Raw genomic sequence first — 20,783 nt, forward strand, 5'->3', positions numbered from 1 at the left:
ACCTTTTCCCCGGAATAAATGGCGCAGCCTCGCTCGCACAGGACAATTGCTGTTTTGGAGATGCAAAAAAGGAGAGACGTGGCTCGTCCTGGCGCCGCGGCCGACGACTTGACCAAGATCGTGAGGGCAGCCCGCAAGCAGCAGCAGCAGACCTCGCGTTATTGCCTGTAGATAGCTCTGACGTCTGTGGACGCGCGCACACGCGATTCAGACCCCAATAAGCGCAAGCATGCACTCAGGGGCTTTTCCTCAAATTAGCGCGCGCGGCTTCTCGCGAGCAACGGCGGGCGCGCGCCAGCTGCTGTATATCGGCATGCATGCATGGGTGAAGTACACGCGCGTCCTACCTGCCTGCGTATGTATTTTGATTCAGAACGAGCGCCGGACCTCCGTCGTCCAAATGGCACAGTAGGCTGCAGTCAGAGTGGGGCGCGAAAGACGCACGGACTCCTATATAAAGGCGCGCCCGCGCGTCTCCATGCAGACGCGCCCATAGCTCCGCACATGTCCCTCTCGCATGCGTGTAACCACATTTCATTCAAGATTCGAGATTGATGTTCAATTCAAGATTCTCTAGATTGTGAATTGTGAATCTGGTGAACCCTGAATCTGAATCTTGAATGATCGCACTCCACTCGATCACAATCTGAGCTTGACAACTTGATCTTGGTGCGCAGTCAGTCATGCCTGCATCAACACCACAATTCACGAATCTCGGCCTGGCTGGCAAGTCGTGCGCTTCATTGTAGCTTGTCATCCCCTACACATTTCACCCTGCCGCTCCAGCTCAATCACACTCACCATTGCGCCTCTCGGAGCTTGTGCGACAGACCACCTCTCACAAATCAGCGCACATCGAGAGGAAAGGGCCCCTCGCGATTCGCACATTTGCACGCCTAAAGACGAAACGGACACCGACATACAGCGCCCCCTTTTTGGCCAATCAGCTATACCGAACCTTGCTGCTCGCCCTCCGCACCACCTTGCTGAAAACTGCGCGCTAGCATGTCTCATTTTTCTCGCCCTGGGCCTAGTCAGGCAGCAGGGCAGGGGGGAGATTCAGACGATGAAGATCCATGGGGTGCCAACGGGCACGTCACGCGCGCATACAATGTCAAGCTAGACGAGCCGACAAGTGGCGCTGCTGGGAGGAGCGGCAGTCCGGTGACATCGGATCCACGTGCTCTGCTTGATCTGCTTCCCGTCATTTACGGCCAGGTCTGGCAAATCTGCAGGAGGTGTGAAGCTGGCAGCTCGGATGAAGAGGAGAGCATATCCATCGGACAGATGAACAGGATGCTGCGCAGCGCAGGTGCAGGGGCGTCGGTTGTAGAAGCTGTGAGTGCTTGCGCTGGTATGAGTCGTTACCACACACAATAGAGTCTGCAGAGTGATTTGGGGCCAAGCCAGGCTTGCCAAATCCCCCAATTTGCGAATCGATCCGTTTTTAGTGGCTTGAGTGACTGACCTCTTGCTTCGATCATCGCAGATCATCACGCTTGCTTGTCAATCCGCGCGCGTCTCGACTCACGAGCACATATTGTGCCTTTCTCTGCTCTCCCAAGCACAAGATGGACTGCGCCTCTCCGTCGAGAATGTCACCGAGGCCATCGAAGAAGTGATCAATACAGGACAGGGCGATTCGTATCCATTTGTCCCCACGCTAGATCTAAATGACGTTCGAGAAGCATGCACGTCGATGACTTCGTCCGTCAGTCAAGCCCGCATTCGAGGAGCTTCTTCTGGAGCATATTCTAGAACAGGCGTCGGCACCGGTCCGGCAAGCACAGCAGCTCGAACCGACGCACAGCGCAGGGAAGGTCTGCCAATCGTGAATGAGCCTGATAATTTTGCGTACGGTGGGGCTTCTACCAGCGCCCAGCCAGCTGCATTCAAGCCTCTGCTTCGCTTCGACCCTACGAGCACCGACTCACCGAGCGTCGAACCTCTTCCTCGGTCGACTTCCGGCTTCGCCTCTTTGGATGGCGCTGGGCCTTCAAGAGCAAGGCCAAGCATCGCCGCTGTCCATGCGGCGCACTTACTGCCAGCGTTATGCGAGGCGGACAGCGTCAGCGTCCGTCTACGAAAAGAGACGGGTGGCATCTATTTTCTTCGTCATACGCTGTACTCCATCTCGAGCACGTACGCGGCGCAAGATGAAGCGACAGCTTTGCTGTTTGGTTCCACAGCTTCTGCCAGCGTAGATGTCAGCTCGAAGAATAGGAGGAAGAGCTGGAGACCTTCTTCGACCTCGGGCGACCCGGACGGGCTGAGCGGCGCAAGCGAGAAATGGAACGTCGTCCGAAGATACTCGGATTTCACCTGGTTGGCTAACTGCTTGATCAAGAGGTATCCGTTCAGACTCCTGCCTGTGGGTGATCAGCATTGCGCTGAGTGCAAATTCAGCGCACGACACCGGCTCCTCTTACTGACCCAACTTGACTTCTGCCTCATCTCTTGCGCTACATCAGATTCTGCCGCCAAAGCGAATTTCAAGTGAGTATTCGTGTGCGGATGGGATGTCTGTCCCATGGCGCAGTGCGAGATGTCGCTGACCAGAGTCTCATTCTCTCCCCTGGCAGTACCGATTGGGGGCAAACAAATAGCTGGCTCGGATCCGTTTTTGGAGGCCAGAAGGCGAGGCTTGCAAAGATATCTCCGTGCAATCGTGACTCACCCGGTGCTCCGAGGCGATGGACTTGTCAGGGCCTTTCTGACCGAGAAAGACGTGAGTCTCTGGGTGATCTAGCTGGCTCACATATGTTCACGCCTCTGCGAGTTGAGCTGATCTTCGAGATCGAACACGTCTCGTCTGCAGTCATTGACGGATTGGCGTCTGGCTCAGCAAACCTCGAGCGCGCACCTGCTCTCTCCTTTCACATCCACAACGAGCGTTCCCGAGTCACTTGCGCTCGTCGAAGAGTGTCTCTCGCCTTGCCTCTCCCTTCCGAGCTCTGCCTTGACGTCTCAGGCCATTCCGGAGGTCAATGAGGTCCAGACTCTTGTCTCGGCTTTCAAGGCCAGGAATGCTCTGCTCGTCGAGCGGTGGAGTCATTTGTGCATAGTCTTTGAGCGTTTGGCCAGGCGGCTAGAAGGCCTAGGCTTGGACCATGGCAGATTCTCGCTCGCTTTGGCAAGCTTGAACGAAACGCTTTCGACGCGACATTCTGGGCCGTCTGCGGATGAGGAGAGGACAGTGGAGAGGACGAAGAAGGTGACCAATTCGATGGAGAGCTTGACGAACAGCAATCAAGACTTCGCCGACCTGTGCTCTGCAAGGGCCAGCAAATGGCTCGACACGCTGGACGGTCTCAAGGTGCGTCGTTGGAATGCGCTCTGACTTCTTGCAGCCATGCGGCTTCGGATCGACTGACCTCATCGTTCGCACCGACAGTATCAAAGGGATCAGCATCAAGCCGCGCGAGATCTGGTCTCTAGGTATGAAAAGCTGATTCCCGATAATGTGGGCACGCTGCAAAAGCGTATTCAAGCGTCTCAAAAGAGGCAGAGGGATTTAGCATCCCTGATCTCCGCTCCTTCGTCGACGACGACGGACAATGGAGCAGAAGCGGAATCGAACAGATTGGCGCAATCTATTGCGGAAGACAGGGGGCAGGTGGATAGGTTGATGAGGAGGAGGGAACATGCTAGATTGGTGCTGCATGTCGAATTGAGACGCTTGTTACCCTCGAGAGAGAGCGGCGTGGTGGATGTGGTGAGGCATCACGCAAGGGAGGATTTGGGCCTGATTGCTGCTGAAACTCTGGCGGCCGAGGAGCTGGTCCGCAGTCTGCTTGGAGCATAGGAATTGGGCGCAAACATCCAACTCGTGTGTACATTGACCGCAAACATCCAACTCATCGGTGTACATTGACCCATCAGTGCGCATGGCATCCCGTCCTCTTTCGTCCAAACGCACATCCCTATCAGATTCTGCGCGCCACACACAATACATCCGACGCTTCTCGCCTCACACACGATGTCCGCGCAAATTTTGCTTCCATACCTTGCAAATCATAGGAATTCTTTGGGTCCAGTCATTCGCATCATGTTGCGCCGTTCGAAGGCCGTTCGAAGCATGAACGGCGTCATCCGGTGTCAGGTACATGTCCAAAAGACGGTGCAGGAGGCAAGTCCCAAATCGTTTTGAGTACATGTTCCGCTTTGCGTCTTGTTCTTCTGAGCAAACCCAAGCTAGCCAGCTCATTGACCGCGCATGCAAATCTGACCTGATCCAAATCTTCAGGCCTGGCTTCCATGCCCGCCGGCCCTTCGGTCTGGCCGTTCTCACCGCCGGCTGAAGCTGGGCTAGGACGTTTGCGAGAACTTTGTTGGTCGTCGGCAAACGTTGCGCGCGAAGAAGAGATCGGCAGCGAGACTTGCTGAGTGAAGGCATCGTACCAGTCAGCCAGGTTAATCATCCTTCCCGAATCCCTGTACAGGGAGTAAGCCACGCAGACATCTGGCATGGGCATCTCTGAGCGCTCTCTAATGACGCCCAAAGTATCTTCAGTACGCTCGCCAGAGACACGCAGAGTTTCTGCGAGGGTTCGATGCCTCAAGAGTCCATCCTGAACAGCGTCAAAGGGATGATTGAGAGCGTGGAGCAGTGTGCTTCTCAGATGTCCGTCTACTCTCGCAGAGACGAATTCGGGAGAGTCGAATCTCTTCGCTAGGCGTGTGAGCGGATCGTCCCTCAAGGCTTGTTTCAACATTGAGCTGTGTGAGTGCGTGGACCGAATCTCAACTTTAGCTCTCTATGACTCGACAACACTCGACGCTTCGCTCTCACCGCAAGGAGGAGGAGATGGAGTTGATCACTGTTCGTTTCGAGGTAGTCATCGATTCTTCTTGCAACAGCTTGCGGTGCACATCTTGGAAATGATTTGCAGCATCTCCGTTGAGCAGAGCATCCTCATCGCCTGCGCTACCGGCCGAAGACTGGCTGCCGAGCTGAGTGATCCACGACTGCAACATGTCGACCAGCTGTAATGAGGCAGGCGACCCGTTTTGGAGGGCGTCTGCGTGGTCATCGGAGGCCACCTGCATGGTGCTTTGCCGCAAAGTGATCGAGGCGACTTTCAACCTCTCGATGAGCTTTGCAGTATCCAACGAGCGCAAAGACGTCAGCAGCGGCTGGACAAGGTGTGAGACGCTTGAGCCATCTCCATCATTCTGATCACCATTCTTGAGTAGAAACCGCCAGACTTCAGACGCGCTGAAAGCTGGTTGACCACGGCTGGGCGCGACATCGCTGAGCGAACTAAGTAAGTCAGTCGCCAGCAGCGCTGAGCTCATCGCACCTTGATGGGCTGAGACTGTGAGGGTTTGCTCGCAGGTTCTGAGGAGATATTCGTCATCCTCCAACAAGCGTTTGAGATGCTGGCCAGGTGTCAGGTCACCTGTCATCCGCTGCCCGCTGGACGAAGTGGCTGACCAAGATGGCCTAGGAGGCACCGAGCTTCGCTGCTGTGTGCCGTGAAGTAGGGCAAGCCGAAGTCGAACGAAAAATGCGTCATTGAAATATGAGCTGTGCAGAGCGTCTGAGCTCGATGTGAGATTGAGCAAAGCGGATGCGGAACATGTCGAGAAGTGCTGAAGCGCAATGAGCTGCAGCAATGCGCAGCATGCGGCGCGACGACCAAAGGACGATTAGAAGGAGGCGGTCATACTTGAGCTGAGCAATGCCACACTCACCTTGAGAGCTTGACGAAGTGATTCGATGTCCGCGTCTAAGGCTTTGTATTTGGTTTCCAGCTGCGCCCAGCACTCGTAGCTCACCAGCAATGGGGGGGGTTCGTGCGGTCGAAACCAAAGCTGCGATAGATCATTGCGATCATCAGCTTCGCTCGACTCTCCGTGCATATCAGTCTGATGGCAAGTTGCCGCTCACAGAATGGATAACAGCTTCCCAGACTGCCTGGTCATCGGGTAGATCGATGCCGTGCACGTCCAGATAGCACTTCGTCGTGGCGGGCAGAGGTAAGTCATGACTAGCCAAAACATTCTCCTCCTTCGAGCTTGTGGAACAACGCCTAGAATCCGAAAAGATGGTGCAAAGTCTCGGAGCACGATCGTGTTTCCAGCCCTGAGACAGCCCAAAGAAAGAATGAAGCGCTTGGAGGAGATCTTGAAGTGCTCCGAGAGGATGCTCGGACAGCTCGGGAAGCGAAAAGAAAATTGTGCGAGCTGCGAAAGAGATAGCGTCGGCGTCAGTCAGTAGGCCTGTGGGCAAGGAGGATGACTTGGGCTCGATTCGAGATGCGCGCACCTTTGCATGCTCTCTGCAAGCTCCACAGAGTGGCCAAACGCGAGGGACCGCTCCCACTTGCCTGCGCATCGGGAGCGTGTTCATCCCAAGCCCCGCCAGCCGCACATTCTCTTCTGACAAGGCGGACAAAGAGATCGACACCCTGCGCATGAGTCTCGTAATCGTCGGCATTCATCTGTATGAAAATATCCCGCTCTCGCGGTCCAGAGGATGCAGCTGGCTGGGAATTGCGCGTGAGTGTGCGCTTGAGGATTTGAGTCGGCAAACGGGCAGTTCCTTTTAGGAGCACTGTCCGAAGCACTGGGCCATTCGATGGCTGCGGGAGCCAAAATGAAGGAGCTGAAGCTTCCCCATCCAAAGTCGCACTCGAGGTGCTCTCATCGGCCCAGTGCTTCAAAGCGCTCAGCGTAGAAGCATGTACTGATGCGAGGCCATGCTGCAAGAAGTTGAAAAGGCAAGCCATCGAGTTGAGCCCGAGCTTCTTTGCTGGAACTGATCACAGGCAAGAAGAAGCGTCATCATTCACCTTGAATGCCCTGTCTATCCATCTGTGCGCAGCTCTCAGATTGCCCTCTCGTCTTCGTGCAGGCACTTCGTCATTCTCGAAGGCTTCCAATCTCTGCAATCCGATTTCAGGTACTGCATTGCGGTGCTGTGCATGGAGCTGGCGTGCGCGAGAGGATTTGTGAGCCTTAGCGGCTCCATTGCACGGAATGAGGTAGGTGGAGCGAGCTAGCTGGTCCAAATCTTCACTTGCACCGGCCATCGCGCAGAAAATCCGAACATGTGCTAGCACCGTTGCATGAGAATGGGGACGCAAAAAGTAGGGATGCACCAGAATGAAGGACAAAGTGGTCGAGGCCTTTCACAACTGCCTTTGTCGGAGTCAGGAGGCAAGAGATGCTTGGTGAGCTGGGGGACGGATGATGGACGAGCTAAAGACCGTTGCAAATTCCAAGGATCACGAATCTTGAATGGTGCTTAAACTCGGGCTCCGTTCTGATGCGGAAGCATCCAGGTCGAGGAGACATCATCTGAAGCAGCGGCTGCACGGCCGGGGCCACTCGTGACGGATCGAGAAGCGCACGAGAAGATCGGGTGGCGGCGCACGTGACAAGATAGCTGGGCGTGTTGGGATGACGGTCTGCGTGCGATTCGTGATTCGTGCCCAGAGAATCAAGCAAGTTAGACTCAAAAGTCGGTCAAACGACTTGCTCACTCACTCTCAACGCCTACCCAATGATGAGGTGGCGTTGATGAACTCCACCATCTGACCCATTCGAGCTTCACAGCAATACTGACGACCTCAGAATTATCGAGACTTCAAGTCCGAGTCGGTCGTAAATCGCAGATCGGAGATCGGAGACAGAAGCAGCAGTCAGCTGATCACAGAGCGGCTCGCCGGAGCGAGGTTCGAAAGCAGCATGTTGCCGCTCACTCTCCTCAACGCCGCAAAGGGCAAACCGATGGTAAGCGCTCGCTCTCTCTTGGTCTCTTTGTCTATCGCTCACCCCCATCGACCCGCTCTCCCTCCCTCGTCAAACCCGCTTCCCGCAATGATAGCTGGTAGAGCTCAAAAACGGAGAGACTTTCAATGGAACGTTGGACCTATGCGATAACTTCATGAATTTGGTGTTGAGGGATGTGTACTTGACTTCTCCGGTGAGTAGCTGGGTGGACTGTGTGGGCGCTACAAAGTAGTGGGGTGCGCGCAATCACGCCAACAAGCGTGGAGCAGGATGGCTGACAAGGCTCCTCATTGCGGTGATGGCAATGTTTAGACTGGCGAGCAATTCTGGAAGATGAATGAATGCTATATTCGTGGCAGTACTGTGAGTGCAGAGCATACATGGGGTCCATCCCATGCCTTTAGGCGCCACCTGCGCATCTAGAGGTAATCGAATCGGACCAGATCCACCTCTGTCTCATCCGCTGCTGCTGACTACCTCCTGACGACGCTCGCTCAGATCAAATATTGTCGCGTAGCAGACGCATTGGTAGACAGTGTTCGTGAGCAAGAAGAGGCAGCACGCAGAGCGCGACAGGCAGCCAGTGGAGCTGGAGGAGGCAGAGGGGGAGGGAACAACGGGCCTCTTTCCGGAGGTGTTGGATTGGGAAGTAGAGGTGGAGCGGGCGGAGGACGAGGAAGAGGCGGAGACCGAGGACGAGGAGCAAGAGGTGGACCGGATAGGGGACGAGGCGGAAGAGGAAGGGGAGTGGCTTAGGCTGAGAATTGAAAGCAATCTCAGGGTACTCTTCGACAGCGATCGACCTGGTTTTGGGTCCTCTCCGCTCATCAACTGTCACGCACGGCTCAAGACTCTCACGCAATCGAATTCAAGAGGGCCACACGGTCGTATTTTTGGCTTGCTGCATTTGGTGAGAAGATTTTTACGTGATCGCAGTGCAGTCGCAACCGATGAGACGCACTCAAAATACGAGCGTTCGCCGAAGTAAGTACGTACAGTGGACTGTATGTGGGAAGAGGGGAAGGGGGTGGGGGGGAGGCCTTCATCACGGAGTAAAGCAGAGACTCGGATAGCAGAGTAAAGAGGCCATCACGAACGACCAGTAGACATCTTCGAGCTTTCAGGAGAAGTAGCTCTTGCAGGAGGGGACTGTGGCTCGGGCGATGGGGAACGCAAGGCGGAGTGGGCTCGAGAAGTGACGCGGCCTGTACGACGACGAGTCGTGGCGCGCGGCTTACTGAATCTGTGAAGACCCGAGAATGTGCGAGGACGCTTGGCTTTCGGAGGATCTGCTCGCTCATCGACTGGTCGCAGATGCCAAGGAGGAACGTCGGGTCCATCGAACTCGTACTTGAATCCACCTTTAGGCTTTGGAGGATCTTCCTTTCGCATTCTTTCCAATTCCGCTTTTCCTTCCGCGGACAAGCGCTCCCCTTCCCCTGGCGGCAATTTGACTAGCCGGGTGCGATGGAATGGAAACAACATGGAGTGTTTACGAGACATATCTGCGTAGTGTCGAGTAAGATGGTGGTAACTTTCCGGATGCAGCATTCTCTCCAACTTGGTGTCCATGTAGATCTTGTTGGTGATTGACAGGTCTTTCACTCCACCATCGCCTGGGTCGTCCTTGTACTCTGTCAAGTGCGCTCGCGCTTCATCAGGAATGTGAGTTCGCGAGCTATCAAGCAGCATATGGATTCTGCGGCGCTTCTCGGCTATCTCTACCGGCGTGTCTGCTCTGTTCGTGCGCTGCTGGTATTCACGGCCAGTCTCGAGCCAAAAATGCTTAGCTTCGTGTCTTTCTCGATCCTTCGGTCCGGGAAGTCGACGAAACGCAAGCACTCGCGCGGTCAGCAGGAGCAACGTCGTGCACAAACGACTCTACTCGCCATTAGCTCCTTCCTCAGGTTCTCGTCCATGCCATAGGTAGGATCTTTGGTCCATTTCATTGCAGCATCGAAGTCAAGTGAGTGCTTTGCTGCGCTGCCCGCTGACTCCATCGCTGAAGTGGCCGAGCTGCTTCCTGGCACCACAGCCCGCGCTCCAGAGAGCATTACGGCAAACATCGCCAAGATTGCGAAACGACGTCGCATGGCGTCGAGCATCATCGTTGTCCGTAGAAGTAACGTCGACTGTATTGTCCAGCTCAAACGCCCACCGACGACCTTTCAGGATAACCTCAACCAAATAGTTGCTGGTGCGGAGGAGAGTGCGATAGCTAATCTGCAGCCAAGTAGCCGACCTGCGAAACGAAGTGAGAAGAATCGGAAGCGGAGATCGTCACAAGTCCACGTAAATGTAGCTCACGCGACCAGCGCCAAGGGGCCAAGGATAAAGCAAGGGAAGAGCAAGAAAATGTGGCCATTGAATGCAGGTGAAAGTCCGCTGTACAACTGATTGTACTGTAGGCAGCGTGGCAAACTAGGCTGGCGTGCTGACAAGAACAGCGTCGACAGGGCGCGCAGGTAGCGCTCCTGTGGCGGCAAAGGTTCTTGCTGGGACGCCGAACACTGACGCCCACCGTCGATGTGGTAGGCACTGAGCAACTCAGAGGTACAGTGAGTGGCGGGCGCGAACGCTTTCTGCCACGCCACGGTGTGGCCGTCGACGATGAGCCGTCACGCGACCTCTTCCCTCGGGGGGTGATGTGTCAGGCACCAAAGGGCAGCGGTACCGAGACATCGTCCGTTACATTCCTCGTCTGCGTTCGTCTGCACTAGTAAAGCGGCGCCTCTTTGCCTAAGCGTGAACAAAGTGCAAGTCAGTATTGACAGCACTACCTCCGAAATGGCCGTGATAGAAATTCTCGTCTTGCTCGCCCTCAATATTGTCTCGGAAATGGTCGCCACGGGGACATCAACGCGACTGCGCTCAATCGCAAACGATAGGAAGGCGATTACAAGACTGGTGAGTAGAATGCCTCTCATATTGCATGCATTCGTGGATGGGGCTCTGGGCATTGGCGTGCGCCGCTACACGTTCGATGGACGAGACGTGTCTGAAAGCAGAGCGTGGCTACGACTTGTACGTACTGCTGGCAACAGTGGCAGAGCAGACGCTCAAGACTTGACGGCGCCTGTGAGCGGTCGTCCGCTTATCCAGTGCGCGGGTGGGGCAGCCACGCAGTGTCGGGAGGAGAGCTTGAACGAGAGCGTGAGCGTGCTGAGCTTGACGGCAATGCAGATTCTTCTTCTGATGCATGATCAGCGCGATTGCTACGCGAGAAACGAGGTGGACTTCGTGATCTGCTTCGGTCGCGTTGGCGTCGGGCTTGAGCCGCTCTATGCTCTGCGTGACCAAGATCTTCCAGGCGTTGCTGCTCTTCACGCGGCAGCCTAACAAGATCCCGCGCAAACGGGTAGACGCTATGAATTTGATTGAGGCGGTTGTAGTGATCTGCGAGAGACTCCCGGTCACCACGACTCATGTGATTTTGCAGCTCGCCGCCATACTGGAGATGCATTGCGTCAATGTCGTTTAGTCGCCTTTCCGCTGTCAAATGCGCTCTGGCGGCTTCAGGCACATTGATGGGCGCGCTGTCCAGCAGCAGATGGACCCTTCGCTGCTTCTCTGCAATCTCCGCGGGAGTGTCGGGCCGATAATGGAATGCATTCCATTCTTCACCGTTCCACTTCATGTAATTCTGAGCGCGATGTCTCTGCTGGGCCTTTGAGGTGATAGAGATGTCGTCAGCTTGGGTCGACGCTCGCTTGAGTCTCGGGTGTGACTCACGAGAAGCCGACGCCTAAGACCTGGATCCATTCCATTGAGGGGATTCCTCAAAAAGGCATCCGCAGCATCCTGGTCTATGTGACGGCTTCTCGCATCCTGCAGCCAGCGAGCAGCAGAGTAGGAGTTTGTGCCATTTCTGCCAAACAGCGCGCAAGCTGGCGCAGCGAAGACCAAAAAGAGTAATAGGTTCAGCGCCGTGCTATGAGGTGTTGACAGCATCGCAAGAAGGGAGAAAGAAGAGTATCGGATCTGTCTCCGGGGGGCCGCTGGTGTGGACTTGTCGGCAAGGCACGTTCACAGCAGATATGACGCTTTGGTCAATATGAAGAGGAGTGCTCTAGAATCGAACGTCGCAAGGAGTAGCTTAGGTGAACAGGGATAAAGCAACCTGATGGCCAAGTTGCGTCGGTGCAAGAGCTGTAGCTCCAGCTGGTGTGGCGTCTGATCAGAATCCAGCAAGGTGCAATCCTTCCTTTAAGTAGTCTCGGCTCCCCTTGGTTGCTATTTTTGTGGCGAGGATCAGCATGCGTCTCCCTTGCCAAACACCGTGCCGATATGGACGAGACCGTCGCCGTGAATCTGACGTGCGGAATGGTACCGATGAGGTTGCCACCCTCGCCTCGAGTTTCGGTGGCTCTGCCGAGGCTTGTAAACACCGAACAGCATGAATCTGGAGGTAGTCTGGCGCTCAAGCGCTTTCGCTGCGTAGTCGGTGGCAAAAGTCGGCCGGCGCGTCAGTGTTTGGCAGAATGACTGGAGCAAAGGTGACGTGACGTCGCAAGGTCGGTGCGGTTGGCCAAAGGAGCCCCTGTTGTGGGCGACTGGCAGTGCTTCATTTGCAGGAAATAATTTGGACTTTGCAAACGATAGTCGAATTGCCACCACGCACACCGTTGAAGCGTAGTCATAGCCGCTTCCATAGCCGCAGCCCAATAGGTTCAAAGTATTCATAGGTGGCGTAAGAATCGCCACACACCGCTGACGGCCACCTGACAATTCCATTTCTGCACGAGGTGATATCATGGTCGGCGCAGCCAGACCAGTCGACCAACTTTTTTTTTCACACGTGGGACAGAAGGCCGGCCGGGCTAGTGCTCTGATAGCAGATGGGACAATGTTTGCCGTTCTTAGGTGTCGTTTGATTGGGAAGCGTATAGTTGTCGAGGAATGACGGGCTACGTTGCACGAAGCCGCGAAGTCGGATTCTTCAAGGGAAAGATTCGAACAGGCGATCTTTGCTTGTTGACGTGCTCAGAGCTCACGCCTAGCATAGCAGGTGTGACCCTTCTCGAGCCAAAGTCCCTGTGCAGGATGTTGTAAAGGCGATCGCCCTGACGCCTATCGCGAACAGACCTTGCAATCTGATCTTTGTCAATGGCTCGATGCGGATGTATGGGGGTGGTGGTCGAAGGTCGTGTGGGGCGCGGGAAGCGAGACTGCTCACTTTCGCGAAGGGGGATCTGAGGCTCATCATTCTCCACCGCATCCTTATCTACGCGTTGCTTCTTTTGAATGGGGCCTCGGAGGGCAGCTTCGGCCTTCTTGAAAGCACGAGCTTTACTTTCATCGTACTTTTGACTCAAGACTTTTTCCTCCTCATCTGGAAGCTTGAGCAACTGCCAGTGATGGGGATACACTTGGTGCTGGCGAGCCTGAGCTTTGATGTGCTCCATGAGCTGATACTTTTCGTGCAGCGAAAGCGCTTTGACAAATGGCCGCTCGAAAGTAGACTCCTCTATATGCCCTTGGTTGTGGTCGACAAACGTCTGTCTGACTTGAGGCGAGACCTTGACAGGCGCGTGATCTAGCATCGCATGGACCCTTCGTGCTTTTTCAGCTCTGATCGCCGGGGTGTCAAGCCTCGCCATTGACGCGTCGTGCTCGCTCGCTCTGAGAAAATTCGCCTTTATGTAGCGATACTCGCGCTGCAAACCTCAAGGCAGAGTTGACGCCGAGTCAGAGCAGTCTGTCTCACTACTTCGCTGTTCGAACGCCTCCAGACTCACCAGTACCTCGCTTTTCAGCGCTTCATCCATTCCGGCCACAGGATCGATCGTTCGAGGCACGAGCCACTCAATCTTATCAGGTGCTGGCCTCGTCAGAAGTGGAAGGGAAGCCTGCGATGCAGATCGCGCTGTGTCTGCCAGAGCTTGAGCCCACGGTCCACACAAAGTTGATCCCAGCAGCAAAGACCATATAGTCTGGAGTGACTTTCTCGGCATGCTGAGTAGCCGCCGATGCTAGCTTTGCAAAGTCAAGAGAGATCTTTGAGTGTTGTACGCGTCGAGACTGCAGGTCTGCAGGGCTCAGGATATCGAAAGCAAGAACAGGATGGACGGAGCCCCTTCTGCTGGACAAGCGGAGTCTGGTGATCCTCGGCCTTTTGTGGTGCAAGCCAGATCGATTGGCATCAAGTGGCGGGCACCGCTCAAGACAGCAAGAAAAGGGAAGGAGGCCAGCTCGCTGCTAGACTGGGACTCCGTCTGCGAGCGGAGGTGGCGATGTGCGTGGGTGTAGTCAGATGCGAAGGCGCAGCCTTAGGTATCTCATGTCGGGTTGGCTGCAGTGCGAGCCTCAGAATAGCGCCGTGCGCAGCCAAGTCGAGGACTGTCAGGCGCATTACGCGCGGGATTTGCGGACTTCCGTTAGGACGAAAGTACTGGAGAGCTAAGGCGCGAATCGCTTTGAAGATGCTGCAGGATCTGTGAGACTAGCATTGTGCGGCCTAATCATTTCATTCTTGACCTTCCCATCTGGGATCGTCCAGGCTTGCGATGTGCCGTGCGGGCTGCAAGACGTGCCGCATCAGAAAGACTCCATTGGGCAAGTCGTTGTTACGGGCTACAGCGCAATGCAGAGAAGGCCAACGCAGTCCAGTGCAATGGACGGCAGATTGTCAGACGAGACAGCGGAAAGAAGGCGGACATCTGGCCACTCACCTCTCCAAGAAGCTTCATCCCTGTCTTTTGCCACACCAGTGGCAACATGTCGCGCGACCAACCTTTTTTCTGCTTCCGCTTCGTCGATGTCCACCACCCACCTAAGGTCTAGTGCCTTCGCGCCACGTTCCCACGGTGGCTCCGAAAGATTGCAGTACAGACCTTCGAGGAGCACCAATCTCACGCTTAGTGGCACCTCCAAAGAGTGCGGCACTGGATCGGCTGTGGAATGACTGAATGTGGGCGCATACAGGGAGGATTTTGCGGAGCGCAACGCCTCTACAAAGTCGGCAAAGGCCTGCGTCGGAATTGTAAGGGCAATGTGAGAGCTAAGCTCACCGTTCGCCGCGTGACGGTTGCGGATGATGACCCACCTCGCCATCGAATGTCCACTCCGCGCCACGCCGAGCGTAGGCCTCTTTTGGCTCAGGCATTGCATCCAAGGCGGATTTTGGCAAGTGCCAGCCGTCCATCGGTACGACCATAGCCGAAATTGGCATCATTCGGCTGATCTCGGCAATCACCGCTCGCGCAAGAGAGGACTTGCCTGATCCAGGAATGCCAGAAAGTCCAATGAGAACGCGTTTCCTGACACAAATTGGTGATCGCGAGTGAGCAGAAGACATCAGCGAGATAAGATCAGCGCCACAGCTCTGAAGGAACCCGCTTACCCATTCGACTCGTCCAGCGCTCTGAGAGCCTCCTTTACTAAGCGGTCCACCTGCGCGTCCATTTTGATGCCCGCTTTGATGTGTTAGCGCTGGAAAGGGGTGGCTCAGAGCGCGAGCAGATGGAGGTCAGCTTAAGCATTCACCGGATTCCCTTGCGCCGAGCGTTGGTGCGGATGGAGGGAGTCATGTGGAGGTATGCGCACATGTATGCTCGAGTAGTTGCAGCCTAGCTGACACAAAAAGATCTGGCCGCACGCGTGTAAGACGCGTCAACCAGCACATTCCAGTTCCATCCCCATTTTCGTCCAATCCCCAAAGGTTGGTTTGCCCTTCGACAACTCCCCTTTGGATTCAAAGTCTGAGTTGAAGCCATGGCGTCCGGACGTTTCACACCACTGGTACAAGCTCTCAAAATCGTGAAAAGGGCGAAAAAAATCGACGGCTGCAGGATTCGAACCTGCGAAGGTTGCCCCAATGGATTTCGCAAATCACGTGTCGTAATTGCTCTTGATCTAAAATTCAAGTCCATCCCGTTAACCACTGCGGTAAGCCGCCAAAACGAGATGCATCACGTGATTCAGAAATTGAGATATATGAATGCGTCGCAATGTTCACAGGAGTCATGTGCCTCTGATTCAGACGGTGGGCTACCAGCAGATCTGTGGGACCAACATGGATTGACTCGCGGCCTCGTTTTGATCCCCGTATGGATGAACGCTGACCGCGCGTCACGCGCGCCATCGCTTCACCATCCTTTAGCCGCAGCTTGATGAGGGGTAGTGTAGCATCACCAATGCACGGTGGATCAGTAGTCGAAGCGAGCGATCGGTCAGTAGTCAAGTTGAGCCGAAACCTTGATTCGTGATTCAAGATTTTTGATTGGCAAGACTATGCACCTCAGGATGGAACTTCCGTATCACGTGACCTCAACGCACGGAGGCAGACCTTTGCGGGTGCTGCGTCGAATCGCGACTTTTTTTACTGCAGAGAAGGACTCAACTTCTGATCGGGTCGGGGGAGATGCATCTTCATCCCTTTGACCTGTGACTACTCGCGATTTTGACACCTCCTCGCCTCGCCTGTTCAATTTCTGGCTTCTGGGGACAGTCACGCAAAAGATGGTCTCGGCAGGGAATAGCGGGTACCCTGCCCCGGGGTCAGGCCCGACAGCTTCTGCTTCCACCTCCACGTCAAGCCCACCAATTAGCGCCGCTGTCAAACCGCCCGCGCCTCCTCGAGAAATCCCGCCAACCTTGCGGCCCCTCCAGTATCTCGGCATTCCGCGCAGCGTTCTGACATGGCAGCCTAAGCTGCCCTCTCGGAATTGGCTGATATTCATCGGCACCACTTCTACCTTGACTGCTCTCTATGTGTACGATCGAAGGGAATGCAAGAGGATTCGAGAGGAGTACAAGGACAAGGTCAGGCATCTGGCAGAGCAGCCGCTCAAGCCCAATCAGTTCACGCGCAAAGTGAAAGTGTACTGCGCCAAGAGTCCGGGAGACGACGACTACGACAAGAGCTTGATGTTCTTCAAGAAATTCGTCAAGGTGAGTGCCGAGAGGAGGCTTTTGCGAGGTCCGAAAACCGCTGACGCTCGAGCGCGCCGGTCTTGCAGCCAATCTTGGTAGCAGCAGCGATAGATTGGGACACGACGAATGGCACGCGCTACGGGGGACTAGGCAGAGCAGTGCGAGAAGACATTTACGCTCGACGAAGACAGCTTCTCGGCTTGGAAGCATGGGGCACTTCACCCTCAAGTCCCGGAGCCTCTTCCTCCGACCCTCCATCCGAAGCACAGCTCACCGCATCGTCACCATTCGCTCTTTCAGCTCAAGATCAACTGCAACGCGAGCTCGAAGGTGCGACAGTAATCGTTGGCAGGCCCGCATACAAAGAATACATGTGGGGCTTGAAAGAGGGCTGGACTACTTCTCTGCCCGCTGCTCGGTCGGATCTTGACGAGCCATTGGCCAAGAGGCTTGCAGAAGATTCCGTGTTCGACGAGGTGGAGTATCCGGAAGTTGCGCAGGCCAGAGAAAAGGCCGAAAGATTGCGCAATGCTTCGCCTCTGAGCAGAGATGATGAAGAGTGGCAGCAAGCGCTAGCAGAGGCGGAAGGTAGCGCGGCGGTTTCCGACACAGCCACTCAAGGCGGCTCGTCGATTTCGGGCTCATTTCTGTCGGATGCTGAGAGGAACGCGGCTGCTGCGCTTGCCTCACTCGAAGGCGAAGGGGATGGAGCAGGTGCACCTTTGCCCCCTCGGAGGCACGGAGGGGGGGCCACGGGCTCTATACCTTTCACCATGGGTCCCCGCTCCGTCGTCGAGGGCATTTCATCCCCAGCGGCAGATGCACGTCTTGCACCTCCCGCGCAAATCCCTGCTCAAGCGCCTCTCGTCTTTGTCGACTACATCAATCTTTACGGCTTCAGGTACGCACCTCGTCGCATCTACGAGTTCTTCTACCAAAGGCAAAAGGTGCGACAAGGCGCCGAAGCGGGTCTGGCCATTGCTCTCGGTGCGATTGCCAATGCGCGAGAGTTCGAAGGAGCTTCTTCAGTGCAAGCGTATCGGCAGTCTCCTCCTCAGGGTGGAGATTTGGACTGGGGCTTGAGGTCGGAAGATTTTATTCTACCTCGGTTCGAAAAGACCCCTACGGACGTGTCCAAGGCGCGAGAGAGCTACTACAAAGACCTACCTCGGCAAATCAGGGATACGAGGACGTTGGCAAGAGGCTTGAGAGAGCCTAGCGCGGTGGAGAAGAATAATCCGCCAAAGACGGAAATGCAATTGAGAGAGGAGCGAATGAGAAGAGAGAGGGAGTGGGAATGGACGGAGCAAGGGTATGAGATACTCAGAAAAGACAATGGCGTCGCCTGGCACGAAGCTTTCAGAGGCTCGCTCAGGGTGTTTGAGTTGTCGCGGGAGGAGGCCAAGGAAGAGCTGTAGATTTGCGCTGCTCTGAAGTTGCGACGTAATGCCACATCTCACCTAAAAACCAAGTTGCGGGCTGTTTAGCCGGGTTTCCTGGCTGCTCTGGGTGTTCATGCGCAGTCGTCTATTCGTACGACGGGTATAGCGCTCCCAAGTAGTAAAGTCAATGCACGTCGTGGAGCGTGCAAAAGCGATCAGAGCATCTCGGCGTGACATTGCGCGATACAGAGTACAGGAAGGAGGGGGACCAACAGTGTTAAAGGGATGATGACAAGCAGAGGTTTGGCCCAGTATACGTCAAGCAGGCACTACTTGAACACTTTGATATTCTTGCCTTCACTCGGAAAGCTATTGTCCGGCTTGCCACCAAGCGCGGCGTACGAGACGGGTCTGAAGACGTGCAAATTGCCCCTTGAAAGCGTCGACAGATCATAAGTGGTGCGGCTGCAGACGCTTCTTGCCGATTGTTCCATGACTGTCAAATGACCGAGGTGCTGAGGGGCCATCGGAGGAGCGTCGTGCGGATCAGCTGCGGAAGCCAGGGCGTGGTACCACTCCGGAGCGGATGCATCGGAAAGCAGCACGGCTGTGTGGTCTGGTGCTCCGAGATCCTGCAAAGGGGTGGCCCGAAAGCGAGTGTAGCATATAGTTAGCTACCTTAGCTAGACGGCGCTTTGACGAGCGCTTGCTTGATTGCGACCGATCGACCGGCAGATCGAAGAATCTTCAACTCACCACGTACGATCCGGCAGGAGAATGGACGTGGGAACATCGAGCGCTTTTCCACTGCAAGATGTCTCCTCTTCGCAAGGCGTAGTCTCCACCTCTCCACCTGCCTCCTGCATCCGCCTCTCCAGCGTAAACAAGATGTCCAAGGGTGTACGAGATGGGTTCGACTAGCAGGCGCGGTCATGACGGTAGGTAGTCCACATCAGCTCAACGTATATGCAGACGATAGTGCTGCCGATTGCGATCGGCCCGATCACCTCACAAACTGCATAAGGACCTGTCAGGCCGCTAGTAGCGTTCAGCTGCACAAGAGCTTGTTGGGCCAATGTCCAGCACTCCCCATCGCCTACACTGCTTCCCTCGCATGTCTCCACAAACCGCGCGACCTCTTCGCCGAACCTTTGGCTTTCGCTATACAGTCGTGCCGCATCCAAGGGCGCCGGGGGATCCCTCACCGCCACTTTGACTTTTGCTCCGCTATTCCCAAAGATTCCTTCGGACCACGATACGCTGTACCACAGCACACTGAGATCTTGGAAAGCTGCGTGTCCGACGACGGTGCGCTCCGTGCCCACCCATTGTATGCTTGAAGATCGAGTGCATTCTCGATGAGAGACGACGAAGGAAGGAGCGTAGGGTGACTGTGCGTACCAGGCGTTGGGCAAGGTCCATTCAGGGCCCGTCTTTGACATGAATTGATCGACCAGTGTCCGAGCTGTAGATTCTTCGTCATACGGCTTCGAAGACGCCGTGAGCAGTGGATAAGAGCCTGTTGAGGCAGGGACGGGAGCTGAGGATTTGACCGGCGCCACGCGGATCGAAGGTGAAGAAGGGGGCTTGGCACTCAAGGGTTTGGGAGCGAAAGACGGCGGACGAGGCTGGGTGACCGCACCTGGGATGGGTGCGGAGGAGGTGCGCGCTGTGACTGAAAGATTGCGATGATGCACATGCTACGCGATCAGTACGCAGAGCTGGCGGTCGCAGAGCCTCTACGCACGCTCTGCAAAGAACTTTTATATCATTAGCGCATGGATGAGAAGGAGGTCAGGATTGGGAAGCTCTGGGCGCAACGACGCAAGAGCCAATTGGCTTGTACGCTCACCTCATCTAGCAGTTCGAAGAACGCTTGCTTGTCCGCTTGCGAGATCTGACTCCACTTAAATGTCGCATTTCCGCCCGTTGATACTTTTCTGGAAGGAGGAGCTGGAGGAGGAACAACGCTGCCATACGCCGGTGGTGGATTATTCGTTCCAGCTTCGTTGGCCATTCGGGGCGGTAGCGCTGGAGTTGGCCTGTTCGAGTTGGCACGGGAAGGAGGGAGAGGAGAAGGACCAGCGAGAGTGGAGGAGGCAGTGGAGCGAGATGGGGGATGAGGAGGTGCGCCTCGCGAGGAGGATGCGGTCGCGGATGTGTTCGAAGCTTGACCCGCTTCCTCCTGCTCCTCTTCTTTCCGAGCTTTGGCAGTCTGATCCCACCTCCTATCCGCTGCTGTGCGGGACATGTCCAAGCGGTCTTTCATGCTTGTTCTAGGCATATGGAGTGGAGACGGGTACGTGAGCTGGATCATGCGAGAGCTAGGTGATGCTTCACATCTCTTTGATGACCTACTTGGTCCCCGCAGCCTTTTGATCCTTCAATTTGGCCATGGCATTAAATCCAAACTGGTCCAGCTTCTCCATCTTGTCCTTCATCGGATGATAAGGGTACGGCATCTTTGATCAAATCGATCCAAATCACAGATCTTGGCGGGAGCAGGAGCGGTCGTAGGCGCCGATTTGAAGGTCCAGTCGAGCGATGGGAGAGGGATGACTTTGTGACCTTCGTGCGCTGCCTCTTCGAACACGAGGAGGCGAGGGTATCACAAGTGAGATGAATGTCCTGGCAGGATGTGCGCATCCAGAAATGCGTGGATCATGGTGAGGGTGAGTCGTGAGTGTCAGCGCCTGCACACGGCGCGCGCAGCATCTTATGTAGCATGACTGCATGAGCTCTTGGCATTCTTGCACGTGCGTCATGCAGCGAGCAGAGTTGGGTGTG

General features: G+C 55.4%; 9 protein-coding genes and 1 non-coding gene across 10 annotated transcripts; 3 read left to right on the forward strand and 7 right to left on the reverse strand.

Moving 5' to 3' along the window:
- Positions 1 to 1,005: 1,005 nt before the first annotated feature.
- IE81DRAFT_347019 (hypothetical protein) lies at positions 1,006 to 3,805 on the forward strand (the record flags this gene model as incomplete). The annotated part of the gene is made up of 6 exons (XM_025516104.1): positions 1,006 to 1,338; positions 1,490 to 2,371; positions 2,472 to 2,496; positions 2,583 to 2,728; positions 2,819 to 3,316; positions 3,395 to 3,805. 6 exons carry the CDS (start codon positions 1,006 to 1,008, stop codon positions 3,803 to 3,805), a joined length of 2,295 nt encoding a protein of 764 aa, XP_025369994.1.
- A 168-nt stretch (positions 3,806 to 3,973) lies between these two features.
- On the reverse strand, positions 3,974 to 4,845 carry IE81DRAFT_109667 (hypothetical protein). The gene has a single exon (XM_025510075.1). It carries the CDS (start codon positions 4,713 to 4,715, stop codon positions 4,089 to 4,091), a length of 627 nt encoding a protein of 208 aa, XP_025369995.1. The 5' UTR covers positions 4,716 to 4,845; the 3' UTR covers positions 3,974 to 4,088.
- Positions 4,846 to 7,496: 2,651 nt separating this feature from the next.
- Positions 7,497 to 8,644, forward strand: IE81DRAFT_322976 (Sm-like ribonucleo protein). Its single transcript, XM_025513802.1, has 4 exons — positions 7,497 to 7,740; positions 7,835 to 7,933; positions 8,053 to 8,103; positions 8,239 to 8,644. The coding sequence occupies exons 1-4, from the start codon at positions 7,696 to 7,698 to the stop codon at positions 8,494 to 8,496; spliced, it is 453 nt and encodes a 150-aa protein (XP_025369996.1). The 5' UTR covers positions 7,497 to 7,695; the 3' UTR covers positions 8,497 to 8,644.
- A 185-nt stretch (positions 8,645 to 8,829) lies between these two features.
- On the reverse strand, positions 8,830 to 9,432 carry IE81DRAFT_347022 (hypothetical protein; the record flags this gene model as incomplete). The annotated part of the gene is made up of 1 exon (XM_025516105.1): positions 8,830 to 9,432. The coding sequence occupies one exon, from the start codon at positions 9,430 to 9,432 to the stop codon at positions 8,830 to 8,832; it is 603 nt and encodes a 200-aa protein (XP_025369997.1).
- A 1,402-nt stretch (positions 9,433 to 10,834) lies between these two features.
- IE81DRAFT_347023 (hypothetical protein) lies at positions 10,835 to 11,691 on the reverse strand (the record flags this gene model as incomplete). The annotated part of the gene is made up of 2 exons (XM_025516106.1): positions 10,835 to 11,407; positions 11,473 to 11,691. 2 exons carry the CDS (start codon positions 11,689 to 11,691, stop codon positions 10,835 to 10,837), a joined length of 792 nt encoding a protein of 263 aa, XP_025369998.1.
- A 745-nt stretch (positions 11,692 to 12,436) lies between these two features.
- On the reverse strand, positions 12,437 to 13,833 carry IE81DRAFT_109762 (hypothetical protein). The gene is made up of 2 exons (XM_025510077.1): positions 13,479 to 13,833; positions 12,437 to 13,397 (listed from the first exon to the last, which is right to left on the reverse strand). The coding sequence occupies exons 1-2, from the start codon at positions 13,692 to 13,694 to the stop codon at positions 12,648 to 12,650; spliced, it is 966 nt and encodes a 321-aa protein (XP_025369999.1). The 5' UTR covers positions 13,695 to 13,833; the 3' UTR covers positions 12,437 to 12,647.
- Positions 13,834 to 14,193: 360 nt separating this feature from the next.
- On the reverse strand, positions 14,194 to 15,226 carry IE81DRAFT_109746 (P-loop containing nucleoside triphosphate hydrolase protein). The gene is made up of 4 exons (XM_025510076.1): positions 15,083 to 15,226; positions 14,786 to 14,999; positions 14,412 to 14,709; positions 14,194 to 14,313 (listed from the first exon to the last, which is right to left on the reverse strand). The coding sequence occupies exons 1-4, from the start codon at positions 15,142 to 15,144 to the stop codon at positions 14,207 to 14,209; spliced, it is 681 nt and encodes a 226-aa protein (XP_025370000.1). The 5' UTR covers positions 15,145 to 15,226; the 3' UTR covers positions 14,194 to 14,206.
- A 292-nt stretch (positions 15,227 to 15,518) lies between these two features.
- On the reverse strand, positions 15,519 to 15,637 carry IE81DRAFT_t13. Its single transcript has one exon. It is a non-coding gene; the product is annotated as a tRNA-Ser (tRNA).
- Positions 15,638 to 15,919: 282 nt separating this feature from the next.
- Positions 15,920 to 18,108, forward strand: IE81DRAFT_312932 (hypothetical protein). Its single transcript, XM_025512471.1, has 2 exons — positions 15,920 to 16,632; positions 16,701 to 18,108. The coding sequence occupies exons 1-2, from the start codon at positions 16,201 to 16,203 to the stop codon at positions 18,030 to 18,032; spliced, it is 1,764 nt and encodes a 587-aa protein (XP_025370001.1). The 5' UTR covers positions 15,920 to 16,200; the 3' UTR covers positions 18,033 to 18,108.
- A 101-nt stretch (positions 18,109 to 18,209) lies between these two features.
- On the reverse strand, positions 18,210 to 20,637 carry IE81DRAFT_322980 (hypothetical protein). Its single transcript, XM_025513803.1, has 6 exons — positions 20,355 to 20,637; positions 19,849 to 20,272; positions 19,744 to 19,756; positions 19,009 to 19,671; positions 18,753 to 18,913; positions 18,210 to 18,628 (listed from the first exon to the last, which is right to left on the reverse strand). Exons 1-6 carry the CDS (start codon positions 20,456 to 20,458, stop codon positions 18,326 to 18,328), a joined length of 1,668 nt encoding a protein of 555 aa, XP_025370002.1. The 5' UTR covers positions 20,459 to 20,637; the 3' UTR covers positions 18,210 to 18,325.
- Positions 20,638 to 20,783: the final 146 nt, after the last annotated feature.

Source organism: Ceraceosorus guamensis (assembly GCF_003144195.1).
Source record: "Ceraceosorus guamensis strain MCA 4658 unplaced genomic scaffold IE81scaffold_25, whole genome shotgun sequence".
NCBI classification, from domain to species: domain Eukaryota; kingdom Fungi; phylum Basidiomycota; class Exobasidiomycetes; order Ceraceosorales; family Ceraceosoraceae; genus Ceraceosorus; species Ceraceosorus guamensis.

Coding starts and splice junctions, on each gene's coding strand:
- IE81DRAFT_322980 (XM_025513803.1), bottom strand. CDS start 20,458: ATGCCGTACCCTTATCATCCGATGAAGGACAAGATGGAGAAGCTGGAC. Junction 20,273..20,354: donor CAAAAGGCTGCGGGGACCAA/GTAGGTCATCAA, acceptor CCATATGCCTAG/AACAAGCATGAAAGACCGCT. Junction 18,629..18,752: donor CTCCTGCCGGATCGTACGTG/GTGAGTTGAAGA, acceptor ACCCCTTTGCAG/GATCTCGGAGCACCAGACCA.
- IE81DRAFT_109762 (XM_025510077.1), bottom strand. CDS start 13,694: ATGCCGAGAAAGTCACTCCAGACTATATGGTCTTTGCTGCTGGGATCA. Junction 13,398..13,478: donor CGCTGAAAAGCGAGGTACTG/GTGAGTCTGGAG, acceptor TGAGGTTTGCAG/CGCGAGTATCGCTACATAAA.
- IE81DRAFT_109746 (XM_025510076.1), bottom strand. CDS start 15,144: ATGGACGCGCAGGTGGACCGCTTAGTAAAGGAGGCTCTCAGAGCGCTG. Junction 14,710..14,785: donor AGTGGACATTCGATGGCGAG/GTGGGTCATCAT, acceptor ATTCCGACGCAG/GCCTTTGCCGACTTTGTAGA. Junction 14,314..14,411: donor GGATGAAGCTTCTTGGAGAG/GTGAGTGGCCAG, acceptor ATTGCGCTGTAG/CCCGTAACAACGACTTGCCC.
- IE81DRAFT_312932 (XM_025512471.1), top strand. CDS start 16,201: ATGGTCTCGGCAGGGAATAGCGGGTACCCTGCCCCGGGGTCAGGCCCG. Junction 16,633..16,700: donor TCTTCAAGAAATTCGTCAAG/GTGAGTGCCGAG, acceptor CCGGTCTTGCAG/CCAATCTTGGTAGCAGCAGC.
- IE81DRAFT_109667 (XM_025510075.1), bottom strand. CDS start 4,715: ATGTTGAAACAAGCCTTGAGGGACGATCCGCTCACACGCCTAGCGAAG.
- IE81DRAFT_322976 (XM_025513802.1), top strand. CDS start 7,696: ATGTTGCCGCTCACTCTCCTCAACGCCGCAAAGGGCAAACCGATG. Junction 7,741..7,834: donor CCGCAAAGGGCAAACCGATG/GTAAGCGCTCGC, acceptor CCGCAATGATAG/CTGGTAGAGCTCAAAAACGG. Junction 7,934..8,052: donor ATGTGTACTTGACTTCTCCG/GTGAGTAGCTGG, acceptor GGCAATGTTTAG/ACTGGCGAGCAATTCTGGAA.